General features: G+C 39.8%; 1 protein-coding gene across 1 annotated transcript; it reads left to right on the forward strand.

Annotated features, from left to right (window-relative positions):
- Positions 1-1,914: 1,914 nt before the first annotated feature.
- LOC147698684 (matrix metalloproteinase-18-like) lies at positions 1,915-13,194 on the forward strand. Its single transcript, XM_086933487.1, has 10 exons — positions 1,915-2,079; positions 4,200-4,441; positions 4,539-4,687; positions 4,799-4,924; positions 7,248-7,409; positions 7,619-7,790; positions 8,088-8,221; positions 9,878-10,037; positions 11,553-11,656; positions 12,827-13,194. Exons 1-10 carry the CDS (start codon positions 1,975-1,977, stop codon positions 12,925-12,927), a joined length of 1,455 nt encoding a protein of 484 aa, XP_086789613.1. The 5' UTR covers positions 1,915-1,974; the 3' UTR covers positions 12,928-13,194.
- The last annotated feature ends 493 nt before the right edge of the window (positions 13,195-13,687 follow it).

A 13,687-nucleotide genomic window follows, 5' to 3' on the forward strand; every position in this document is an offset into this window, starting at 1 on the left:
AACAAAATAAAAGTCTTGGGTTATTTATGGAAGGGAATACTTTTTGTTTCTTCGAATTTTTAAAAGAAAAGAGGAGGGGGGGGCAGCGTTCAAAGCACATCAGCGTGCATAAATACGAAAATGTTTTTACCTACCACGTACTTGACATTTTACAGCTTTTCATATTTGCTATTAAAAAACCATTGAAATTCACTGAAAAGACCATAGGTTATAGACCATATATAGTTAGGAATTAGCATTTACAAAACCTTAATTTACTCGCACAAAACCATTGAAATTCGCATATATAGTTAGTTGCGCTAACTATATATCGCGCACCCGCAATCCACTGCTGATGATGTCACATATTACATCATTCATGACATGGTCAGTGACATCACTGATGACATCACTGATGACAACCCAAATGACATCACTGATGACATCACTGATGACATCAATCATGTGATAATACGATCAACCTCTTCAGACTCTAATATAACCTTAGATACATTCAGAGTAAACAGACACTCACAGACTATCACTCATCCATGGAGTTACTCACACACCTAGTCAGTCATGCACTGAATCAATCACACCTCCATTTCCTCAACTATACAGTTATACACACCTTACTTATTGAAACATATTCTAACACATATTTACTCTCTTATACAATCACTGATACAAGTTCACAATGATCCATACAGCCACTCACACATTCACTGGCTCTTATGCACAGTTATTTATATATGTCAACTCTCACATGTACTGTGTTTTACATATGTACTTACTTTGACATGTAGCACTGAGATATCCATTCACTCACCAATACACTCATGCACACAGTCAACCACCCATACAGCTGTTTCCACATGCACCTTTGAACCCATACATCTAGTGAATCAACTGCTCACACATCTATGCACAGAGTCACACACCTCCCAGCCACCCACACACACACACTCAGTCTCCCAAACAAATACTTGGGCAACCAATCAATAACCCATATAGTTACTCATATAGCTACTGATCAACACATGCAGCAGTTTACAGAACAACAGATATAATGATGCAGAAATTAAGACAGTTTAGTCACTAACCCATGCACCCAGTGAGACACATTTAATCACTCTCTCATACAGTCAGTCATGCACCTACTAAATCCTTCATCCAGACACTTATACATCCACTCATTCTTCAATATGTAAGACATATTTTAACTTTACAGAAACATACAGTCACTGGATGATGTCATCAGTGATGTCATCAGTGATGTCACTGACCATGTCATGAATGATGTAATATGTGACATCATCAGCAGTGGATTGCGGGTGCGCGATATATAGTTAGCGCAACTAACTATATATGCGAATTTCAATGGTTTTGTGCGAGTAAATTAAGGTTTTGTAAATGCTAATTCCTAACTATATATGGTCTATAACCTATGGTTTTTTCAGTGAATATATATATATATATATATACATATTTTTAATGAAAATATAAATAAAACTAAAGGCTTGAGTAGGGACATTCCTTGGACAACAGGACAGTGGCCTTCTTTCAGAATTCAAGCCAATAGTTTTCTTTTTAATTGATATAGCAGTCATTATCTTAAAGCCATTCCCATATTCATTATTGCTGGTACAGGAATATGACAAATAACGCGTTCCAAAGTGCGATTTGCAAAAGACTATTTTTTTTAACAGAATTCATAGTTTAAAAAAAAGTTTCCTTTACTTTTTTAAACCTCTTCCTGACTACGAATAATTTTACAGGATGGATTGCTACATTGAGGGATTTACCAAACAGACAGATGACGCAACCCTCTGGATGTGTTTTGACTTGCATTTGGTGCAAGTTGTAAAGAGTGACTCATGCAGGTGACTGGGGGGCGCTCACAGGACTGTATAAAAGGGGGCAGCGAGATGGAGAGGCAGAGAACCCGAAGAGAGACCTTTCACTGAGCAGAGGGAGGGCCAGCAGAAGAGAAGAATGAAGTCCCTGTCGCTGCTGGTGCTCCTGTGTGTGCTGCACACATATGCCTTCCCTGCAGCGCCTGTAACCGAAGACCCGGATGAAAGTCAACAGCTGGCAGAGGTGAGTCCTGGGACAGACTTCAGTCCATGAACTGAGTCCAGCAGAATCCCAGTCTGCATAAAGGAAGAGTTAAAATCCCATAATAGAATGTTTTGGTTCTGCGGTAAACCTTGTAGGATAGTTTATTTTCAACTTATCGACTCTTGAAAACAACATTTTGCAAGAAATGCTAAATTCTGTTCTGCATGTTGCATGTAATAACATTTTTTGGTTGAAGCTTTAATCCCTTAGTGTTGGAGGTTTGTCAGTTAATAAAATATGGATGAATATATATTTTAATGTACCAACCTTAAATGTGAAGTAAACGTTGATTTGTCGCCTTTTTAGGGGGATAGACGCTATTTAAAGTACAGTATAATAAAGTTCTACTATTAGCAAAGAGCGTAAAAATTATGTGGAAACGAGAAAAATTAAAACTAAATGCAAAACCGTTTGTTTTGCTGCAGGTTTGTAATTGCTCTCCGTTCCCGATTAGCAAGAAATGAAGAGGCATGAGAAGTTAAAGAGAACTAGGAAATATGGCCCTGGGGTATATAAAAATGTCATAGCAGTAAGCTGAGAGGCGGCTCCTCGTATTACAAGGAAGAGCAGAACATGTCTGTTGGCGCTTGGAAGGCAGCAGGCATTACTTCATTACGGAAGGCAGAAAACATTTTCAGGCATGAATCAAACATACCACATTGTTTGGTATGTTTACACCACATCATGTGCTGAGATGAAGCAGATGTCTTGTACCTTCGAATGGCTGCCTGGACGCCAGAGTCACCAAAGGCTCAAGGGCAAAGAGTAGGCTACCAAAAACTTCATTAGACATTTGCTAAAGGCTAGTAAATTATGGCAACCCAGATTATCACTAGAGAGGACACCCTGTCCACTCGTGACTTGATACATACAGGCCACTCTCCTCTACGTTGAAAGCTCGTGGGGGAATCTGTTTAGGTCACTGTACTGTAGAACCCAAGCAGGAATATACTATTAGATTTCAATAGAGTCACAGGACTGAAGAACTAAGCAGGCACATGCCATAAGAATTGAGTGAGAGTCAGAAGCACACATTACCCAGGAGGAATATATCAGTGACTTTATTGAAGGTCACTTAACTTCAGATTCCAGCAGGTATACACTGTTGCACTGTAGCTGAGATGTAACCTGGGGTGGTCTTGCTATATGAGACAAGTAGAAACATCCTAGTAGGCTTGGGAACAATTGAGTGGTTTTAGGACTGGGAGGGTTGAGGCTTCTCAGACCCATTTATCCCTGAAAACAGTTCTGAGAGAGCACCAGGAGGGTTTGTTAGAGTCATCTATATTGTTTACTGCTGCAGATAAATGATGCTCTTTGGTACTGTACTTGAGCTTAAAGCATTGCAACATCCCCATGTGTTTATTCATCAAAACTACCTCTAAGGGTGGAGGCTTTTCAGCATTTTTATTTGGAAAATTGTCTTGTAAAATGTATAATTGGTTGCCACACTACCCCAGAGATGGTCACTAGCCTCGTTCACTGCATGCTAGGCTCGGTCACTGCAGTCGTTGTAGTAAAAAGCAATTATTTGTGTGTTTTCCACTGCTGAATCTAGCTTCCTAGTCCAACCTTGGTGGTAACATCTTGAATGTCGCTCTTTTCTGCGACCACTGTTCAGATACTGGTCTGGTTCTGTCTGTACTTTGCTGAAGACCTACAAGAAATTACTTTCTAAATTGGAAGGAGGCCCTTGCCTCAGGCAGAAATTGCTCTGTGGTGATAAACTGCAGAAGTCAATATGGCTGCCTAGTCTGATAATGTACTGTGTACAAGTGTCGCAATCGGAGTATTTAAGCTCAGGCCTGCATCCCAGATGAGGCCAAGGTTCTGTTTTGTAACATACAATCTCAGCCTACTGTCTCGCAAACATTTGTTCCACGAAACCTAGGCCCGCTGACACTGCAGAAATCTCTCCATAGAAAGACTGGAGAGACATCTTCTATGTAACAGTAGAAACAAAGCCATTCATCTTCAATGAGTTCCAGGATATGCCTCATTGAGATGTAAAGAAACAAGTGGCAATTGGGAGGTTGCCGACATTCCTTTGTGTTTTTTGCAAACTAATTTACTAAATTGTTTATTTGTATTAATTTCAGGAATATTTAAAGAAATTCTACAACCTCAATGAAGATGGGACACCTATTACGCGAAAAAAGCACAACCCGTTCTCTGAAAAACTTCAAGAAATGCAGGCGTTTTTTGGGCTGGAGGTGACTGGGAAGTTGGATTCCAACACACTGGAAGTGATGCAAAAGCCCCGCTGTGGAGTTGCTGATGCGGCCGAATACAGTCATTTTGGTGGCCGCCCTACCTGGAGAACAACATCTTTGACATACAGGTAACATGATAGAAAACATGTTTTAGATGACAGTATATACTATTGTTCCCAATGCACACAGGCACCACTAATATTGATGTTTCATATTGTTTTAAAGAATTTTGAACCACACACCTGACATGCATGAGGCTGATGTAGATAGAGCGATCCAGAGAGCTTTCCAAGTCTGGAGTGATGTGACCCCACTGACCTTTAGCCGTATCTACGAGGGGACGGCTGATATCCAGATCTCCTTTGGAGCAGGAGGTAAGGATGAATCAATGTGCTGCAGTCATCCTAGGGAGGTCTCCCTTGCTTCTCATTTTCCTTAGCTTTCTATTCCTGGCGATTTTTCTAATTTGCCATTTACTCTTTTAGTGCATGGTGATTTCTACCCATTTGATGGACCTCATGGAACTCTGGCCCACGCCTTTGCACCTGGGAATTCAATTGGTGGCGATGCGCACTTTGATGAAGACGAATCCTGGACCGCAGGGTCGGCCGGTAGGTGTTCACATACATGAAACCATTCTCTGAATCTCATTCAAGTGTCATTGAATGAGTGATACTTATGTGAGGGTCGTCATGAGTAACAAAATAGAAAGGGGAAATCAACACCCGATGAATAGGTCAGTTTTAGTCAATGCCCCCTTGAGGAAAATCATAAAGTGCTTTGCCAATTACAAAAGAAATGACTTTGCTACCCACATGCAGTTCACAGAGACATGAAAGACCTGTATCTTCAAATGACACTACCTCACTCCACATTATAGGATCCTATATATACCCTGCCTCGCTTGTAAATGATCATAAACCATTAACTCGGGATCTAGCCCGGTGTTCCATGCTGCTGTGATCCCCATCGAGGTCAAATACATAGTCATACTTTCATCATAGTGCCATCTGTGTCCTCACATTTCCATTCTCCTTTGCATATTTGTTATTGCACTGCTTTCATATACATCTTTCTTATAATATTAAAGCAATTTAATATTATAAAGCAATTGAATCAGAGGAACAAAAACTCTACCCTAAACAAAGCATTTAAAAAACAAAACATTTTACTATTAAATAGACAAGGAATTGATTGTGAATGAGTCTGCATTCCACATATAAAGTGCTTTCTTGTTCTCCCGCCCTTTGTCATACTGAGGGAGCTAAACTGAGGTATGTGAACCTGATATGGTCTCACTATGACTGGTAGGTGTGAGCGGTGTCTGAATCAGCGATTAGTGGATTAGAGTTTTGAACAAATATTAATACTTTGGTTTACTTTTTTACTTTTTAATACATAAAACATTTTATGTCTGAATGTTCCTACATATGAGTATGGACTATGTAGTTATCTGTAGAAAGAGATTTATTCAGCAAGCTTTATTTCAAAAATCGATAACCTCTTAAAGGTTAAAATGGCTCTATTAAAATTACTTGACCATAGAATATTTTATTTAATACATTAGTCATTTTCACTGCTCACAGCGTGGGATCCCACATTCCCATTCTCATGTTTTCATTGTCAAAGGTATAACATTAGCTCACACAGTCTAATAATTTGCAGGAAACAACATATAAGTGTTACTTAAAATTATTTTGCATCTTCCATGGGAAAGATGCGAAAATGACTTCAGCTTCAAAAGAGTTCAATAAAGCCAGAACATTATACACAGAAATGGGTGCGGTCGGAGGCTTTACGGGCCTCTTCGTCTGTTTAAATTCCGACCAGCTGATTTTTATTCAGCCGGTTGGAATTGAAACCAGCTGGTCATTCCGGCTGGCTTCTGACAGGATCATGGAGCCTGTCGGACACTCAGATGCCGGTCCATAATTTCAAAGGGGCAGACTTTCCTCCCTTGGGATTATGATGCTCGGTCTCCGGGAGGCTTTCCATGCAGAGCTTTCCGACATGGAAAGCCAGACTGAGAGCGAGTATGGGGACCCTTAGCTGGGCCCCCTTGCCTCTGCAGCCCCTGTTTGGGGGTCGACCCTGTTAATCCCGGCACCCCGTGGCAGGCACCTCGAGGTGCCTGCCATACTAAGATCCCTCACACTCAGTTATCTGTCTCCCTGTTAATTTTAGAATTTATGCAAAATACTAACTAATATGCCCACTAGTAAGGTAACGAAACAAGAATTCAGGTGTTCAGGAAGTGACCTCAATGTCCTTAGAACTTGTCTGCATAATACATTGACAGGTTCAGATAGTTAAGAGCGTGCCAATAAGCCCTGTTCACAATAGGGAGCACACACCATTACAAAAAAGCTGCTCTGTAGTAACTGTTAAAGTGGCATCATTTAGTCAACACTATTGTAGAAGGAGAGGAACTAGGCTGTACTTTTGTTTATCTTGTTAAACGGAGAGCCTGACAGGCTCTAATGGTAATGTAGAGCATTGTAGGGTCAAGTACAGTCCAGTATACCTTAGAAACATTGGTAGGCCTTCAAATACTTAGATAGGGGTTAGTAGTCCATGGTAGCACTGGCAGCATACAATGTCCTTTAGGCTCTGGTGGGTTCTGGTAGTTCAGGTTATACTTGGCAGACCTCAGTGTGGCGATATAAACTCAGAAAAGCTCTGGTAGACCGTAGTGACACCAGGTAAAGCCGCATGGACCCACAAAGCACCTGATGGTTACATACTACTTGTCTCACCGATTAGTTTTTCAGATCACAACTTTTTGTCAGCTTTCAATCGGTTATTAGTTTAAAGTGCTTTTGGTTTATTGCTTCACTATCTATTGTTTCATTGCATTCAGAAATGAATAAATATTGAACAATGTCCTATTAGTGAACTGTATATTCATCATATTTGTTTTGATTTGTTCCACAGGATACAACTTGTTCCTGGTGGCTGCCCATGAGTTTGGCCATTCATTAGGCTTGTCTCATTCTGGTGACCGCAGTGCTCTGATGTATCCGACCTACTCCTATACTGATCCAGCCCGATTCCAACTCCCCCAGGATGATGTTGATGGCATTCAAGCCCTGTATGGTAAGTTAACTTTACATGTTATGATATTTTCCTTCTACAATGTAAAAAGATGTATTTGCAAGAAAGGGTCAATATGTTCTTTAAACTATTATGTTCTAGCAACTGTGAGCAACTGTGAGATTTATAAGAAGGTGTCTTTTATGTGCATGAGCTCATTTAGCATATTATTTCACATTGATTTTGAAATGCATGTTTTTTCATTCTATTAGGAGGATCTCCAAACCCAGTTCCAACAATACCAGAAGCTACCACACCAACTACCACTGTATCATCTACCACCACAACTACCTCGTCGCCCATCAATCCATCCATCTGTGACCCAACTCTTGTTTTTGATGCCATCACCACGTTGCGTGGAGAAATTCTCCTTTTCAAAGACAGGTGAAGCAAAGAAAAACATTTCTAGTTTTGGCTTTATACATTATTGAGTAGGGCTAGAGAAGCTAGTTCAGGTCTAAAAATAATTGCGGCTAACTCAAAAAGCACAGACAACTACTGTTTCCTTCATAGTGACATCTTTAGCATGAAGATATTTGCAGGAATTTCTAGTATCACTTCTCCCAATGTATATCATTATTTTCTATAAACTGACATGCCCTCAATAATGTTGATTTGTTTTACAGTGTAGAGAATTTTGATATGTCAATTGACTGATATATTTTTATTTTTTCAAAACAGCTCCTTTTGGCGCAGAGTTCCAACCGTAACAGAGGTTTACAATTATCCAATCTCAACATTTTGGCCCTCTTTGCCATCTGGTATCCAGGCCGCCTATGAAAATCCAGAGACGGATCAGATTTTCCTCTTCAAAGGTATTTCTATTCAGTCATCACTTTCACCATATTCTTGTTACCATGGAGAATCTTGGTCTGTAAAGGGACCCACTGGTTTTAATGGCTGAAAATCATCAATACTTTGCCTGATTCAAGATTGAAAAATTTCCCCATCATTGTTTATGATTGTCCATGTGCTTCATGCGTTAACCCTTTGACAGCTCCTGCTGTAGTGAAGGTCATTTTCCACCTAACTTTCTCAATAACCCACAGTTTGCTCAGATCACAAGTGTTCATTGAAGGTCGTTTGGATCCATATGTGCTTACATTTTCAGAATAACCCAATGAGATAAATGCCCAGGCAATCAACCTAAATGAAATACTTTAAGAAGTCATTTTTTTTTTCTCTGATTAAAATCTGACCCAATGGCCTTCCTTCTCCTATTTTGGACCTTGCAGGTCTAAGTCATCCAACAAATTCTGGGTCATTGTTGGGTTGGCGTTGTTGTAGTGTTGTTGCGTATGATGAACCAAACACAGGGGACAATTCCAACTTTATCAGAATATGATCATTTTGAGAATAGCATAATTGATAAGAATTCATCTATAATGTGAAAGGAAGGGTCAATCAATAATCCATTCCCCAGCATCATAAAAGGAAGCATTGATAGCCTACATGACTTGAGAAGGGAAACAATGCAGAAGCACCATAGCAATAAAATTATTGTTGCCTGGAATGATCATCATTCATGAACTACAAGTTAGGGTGCACACGCTAGATGTTTACTCTCCACTGGGTGTATGACCCTTAGTGCATCAGTCTGCAATAGCTTTGACACACCTAGAACCCCCAGAATTTCATATGCTATGCTTCAATAAATCTGACCTTACCTTGAGCTGTTTGAGCTTTTAAATGGCCCCTGCCATTACTCAAAAACTTGGGCCTTGGTTAGACAACTGTAATTAGGTGCATTAACCCTCTGGGTTATTTTATCACTTGTGCTACTTTCTCTCACCTGTGTCTCAGGCCTGACTGCGCACCCCACCCCTGGAAATATACCACAGGTCTCCACAGTCTGCGGGTGTGGACCGTGAACAGACATGACAGTACAAGAGGCCTGACCAATATCAAGCGCCTCCAAGTGTCTTTTGTGGCATGTTAGAGGAGTACTCAATACGAATTATTTGAGTGTGAGATATTCTGTCAAGTAATGTAATTTACATTTTAATATTAAACATTAACTAGGGGTCGAATCAGGAACTTGTAATATGAACGTCCACGGATTTACATTAAGTCTCTGTACTGTGGGTGGATAATCACTCTATATTTTATTTGCTTAACATAAAAAAACAAATTCTTCTCATTTGCTTCTTGATCCGTACACAGTGGACCTGCAGACCCTTTAAAAAATGATGCTCCTAGAAAGAAATCTTAAAAACTGTCGGTTCAATGTGATTGCCACCTGCATGCCAGTGGAATGTAATTTCAGTGAACAGTGTTGTATATATAGCAACAAGTGCACTAAGCAATGGTTGAAAATGTAATTTATCAACTGAAAGCAGACCGAGAAGGGTTTAACTACCTACGACCATGCAGTTTACTGTATTTTCAAGATTAATCGGGACATCATAAAGAATGGTAATAATGAATTAGTTAAAGGTGTGCTAACATTCTTTATTGTTTGTTCCTTATAGCATCAACATACTGGGCTCTTCAGGGATTTGACATTCTGCCCAATTACCCTAAAAGCATCTACAAACTTGGTTTCCCAAGGACCGTGAAGCACATCAACGCAGCCGTGTATCTTCAAAGCACACAGAAAACATACTTCTTTGTTGGAGAGCAGTACTGGAGGTAAGGATGTGAGATTGTGATGTTCTGATGACGTCATTCGGTACTTTCAGTAAATTTCAGAGGTGGCCCTGGTGATTATGATGAAAACTGCATTTATTTATATTTACTTGGAAACATATAACATAACAACAAATATGTTGTAGTGTGAACAATGCAGGACCCAGCAAGACATCTGTTGGTGGCTTTATAAACCAAGAGGTGGATGGGATAGAGTTTATGAGTTGGGAGTGAAACAAATCTAAAGAAACATAAACAACATTAATATTGGGGAAGGTGCTGCTCGGTGGGAGGATGAGCTGGGCATGTTTATGGCTCATCACATTGGGTCCAACAGGACAATGTAGGAAGGTCTTGAATTAGAATGTCCTGTACAAAGACAGTGGTACCAAGGTGGAGTTGTGCGGCAAAGAATTTTGCAGATGAAGGGAAGTAGTTGCTAATATTGTTCAGAATGTGGGGAAGTGCTAAGTCTTCAAATGCTTTGAAACCGGGTGTTGATTTGTTACAGCACCATGCCTAATAAGGCAATTTGTGATTTTGGCTTGAATATCAGGGGCGAAGATGGCAAAAGAGAATAATATTTATGTGTTTTCAGCAAATAATCTAAATGAATGAAATACAATTTAGCCAAGACTGATGGTTAGAGAGAGAATAGGAAAGGACCAATACCTGAGCTATGGGGAACAATACAAGGAAGAGAGTGCATTGGCCAGATGATGGTTCCTCCAAAGTAACACACCATAGGCTGATGCTCAACGCAAGGGAAACTGCTTTGTGCTGGTTAACATTTTCTACTACTCTCACTTCATGAAGTCTTAGGAAATAGGCTAACAGATGAACTAAGCCCCCTCGGTGGGGTGGAGGAGTAATGGGCTCCTTATTCTTGTTAGGCATGGCCTTGTCCCAACAACCAACAACCAACAGTTGTCCATATTTTAGCTGTAATTTAACATCCTAGTTCCACACCAGATTCCCTACTGCCCTTCCTTCCATTGACAAAGATGTGGTACCTGTTACCAGCACTGTGCACTGTGGCAAGCTTGTTGGAGTCCCTAAAGGCATTTTCAAAAGTACTTGAGGTCACTCGGTCTTGCGCCATCAAGCTCAGCCGCACTACAGAGGTTATCTAATATTGCGCACCACATTGAAGAGCCGAAGGCGCAGAAGCATTACTTTAGGGCAGTGCAGTAGTTCCACAAGATGGCTCCTGCAGTTTAGAACATTCATACATTTATCAGCTCTGAACTTGCTAGTGGAGAGAAAGGTCAGTGTTGCATTTAGAAACTGACACCCACAATAAGTAACAGTAAATCTTTAATGGAAGTTCCAGCTGATAAATTATGGATCATTATTCTTAGGGGTGGTGAACTTAAACATAAAAAAGATGAAACATAATTATGACGATGCTCATGATGATGGTAATAGTAATGATAATAATACTGTGAAAACATAATGATGTGTATTGGTTTCACCAAACTGAAGATCCTAATTCCTTGTAAACTATTTGCTCCATAGCTATGATGAAGCCAGAAAGACCATGGACAAAGAATCTCCACGAAGGATAGAAGATGACTTTCCAGGGATTGGCAAAAAAGTTAATGCTGTTTTCGAAGATAATGGTAAGGAGTTCCCTTAGTTAAAGCTTTGGACTGGTAGATCGTGTGACTGAAATATCATAAGTGTTACTATATTTTATAATTCAGCTATGTGAGGACGGGGTTAAAAAGAAACTCCTAGGTTGATAAAACACACTCAAGATAAGAAACATGTTTGATTGCTGATTAAACAATGTGTGCCCAATAACAGAGTACTAAACCAGAAGAAATTAACACCTTTTGCCTTTCTTAACTTAAGTTATTCCCTCCTCCCTGCACTAAAACCCCAAGTCATTATTACCATCTGAGCAGAGCACAGGCACAATCTAGTGTTTCCAAACACATTGTTTCTTAAAGCCTAACTCCCTTACTCTTCAAGGCAGGGTAAAGTAAGGCAGCCAGCTTATGGAGATAGACTCTGCCAGGAGTCAGTCATGTTCTCTCAGCTATGAATGAAATCTGCAGTGCCAAAGAGTTGATCTCCTAACCAGAGTGTCCTGTTCAATCACATGAGCAGTCCCTGACATAAACACACAGCACCAAAGTACTTCCGACATAGGAGGACACCCAACACTCCTGCATTTTCTCTCCATCAGTACAATGTCATCTTAAAGCACAACAGTTGTATTGCTATGTTTACTACTCACCAAGCTGTAGTGACACAAACAGGACAAGATTTCAACTCTGGTCTTCACACACAACGTCAAACCACTACTCGCACAGGCATACATGACAGACACATGCTCTTCCATCCAAGCACTGCCACCAAGAAGCATGCCACCAGTCCACAAATGCCCTTGTGTGCTTCTGAGAGCCATGTTGCACAATTTAAATGCAACAAATACAATGCAAAACAATATGGTCTTGATATGGGTTCTGTTATGTCTACTTATTTAGCCAGTACTAAACATGCGATGACAGCCTCTCAATATAACGTATAATGAAACAGCAAGACCAAGAAACAATTTCTTGGTCAAACATAAGGGGCCCTGCTGTTTTACACTATTTACTAAAGTATTTATCAATGATCGGTTTAATTTTGATTGTTAATATTGTCAATAGAAGGGCAATTTAGAAAAGTTGAAGATAACCTCAGCAAAATAATGATGTTTCTTCTTGACCGACAGATATTAAAGTATATCATTTTCACAAACATTACACCATGCACTGATAGTTTTTCTTTTTTATTTGCAGGACTTTTGTATTTCTTCATTGGCCATAAGCAGTTTGAGTTCAACATGAAGTCTAAGAAGGTCACCCGAACTCTGAAGAACACCAGCTGGTTAGGATGCTAAGATATCTGCAGAAAAAGTTCACTAATGGAAGGAGAAGATCTTTTAAAATGTGAAAAAAACTGATGTAGGAGTACTTTCGAAGCAGTACTGGTTCAACCTTTAAGAAAGTTAGAATTCAATGCTGAAAATTAGGTTTATTTTTTAATGCAGGACAACATTCTTGAGTGTATGTTTCTAAAGTAATTTATTATATTTAATAGTCATTTAACTTATTTATGTATTTGTTAAGAAACAATAAATTATTTTATTAGAACATATCTTTACTCCATATGTTTGATGATATTTGTGATTTTAAACAATAGCAATATTCACTTTGCACAAGGAGCAAAAATAATTACAAATCTCAAAAGTGGTTGAAAAAGTGAATGCTAATCTGTGAGTGTTCTGTGATTAGAGTGTGACTTCTAGTTTGAGGGATTTAAGAGTGCGTTTGGTAGTTTGTGATTACTATTCAACGACACGTGTGAGACTGCTGTTGGCAGTGTGAGACTGCTACTCTGTGAGGGCTGTATGAGTAGTGTGTGACTGCTATCACTTGGCCCCGTGCTGCCACAGGTCTCGCTTTGGTTGGTAGAGAGGAGATGCTGGTGGCAGACTTACATTCAGTCTGACCTGCAGCTTCAGGAACTCTGAATTCTGAGACAATGATCGCTTTTCAGCCCCATTCATAAATGTATCCAAATACAAGGATTAAAAGACAAAGGCAGGTTAGAAGATAGTGGCGGCTCGCATAGGATGTGCTGTGGGGCAGTGAGGTGCG

The sequence above is a fragment of the Lissotriton vulgaris genome, chromosome 8 (assembly GCF_964263255.1).
Source record: "Lissotriton vulgaris chromosome 8, aLisVul1.2, whole genome shotgun sequence".
NCBI classification, from domain to species: domain Eukaryota; kingdom Metazoa; phylum Chordata; class Amphibia; order Caudata; family Salamandridae; genus Lissotriton; species Lissotriton vulgaris.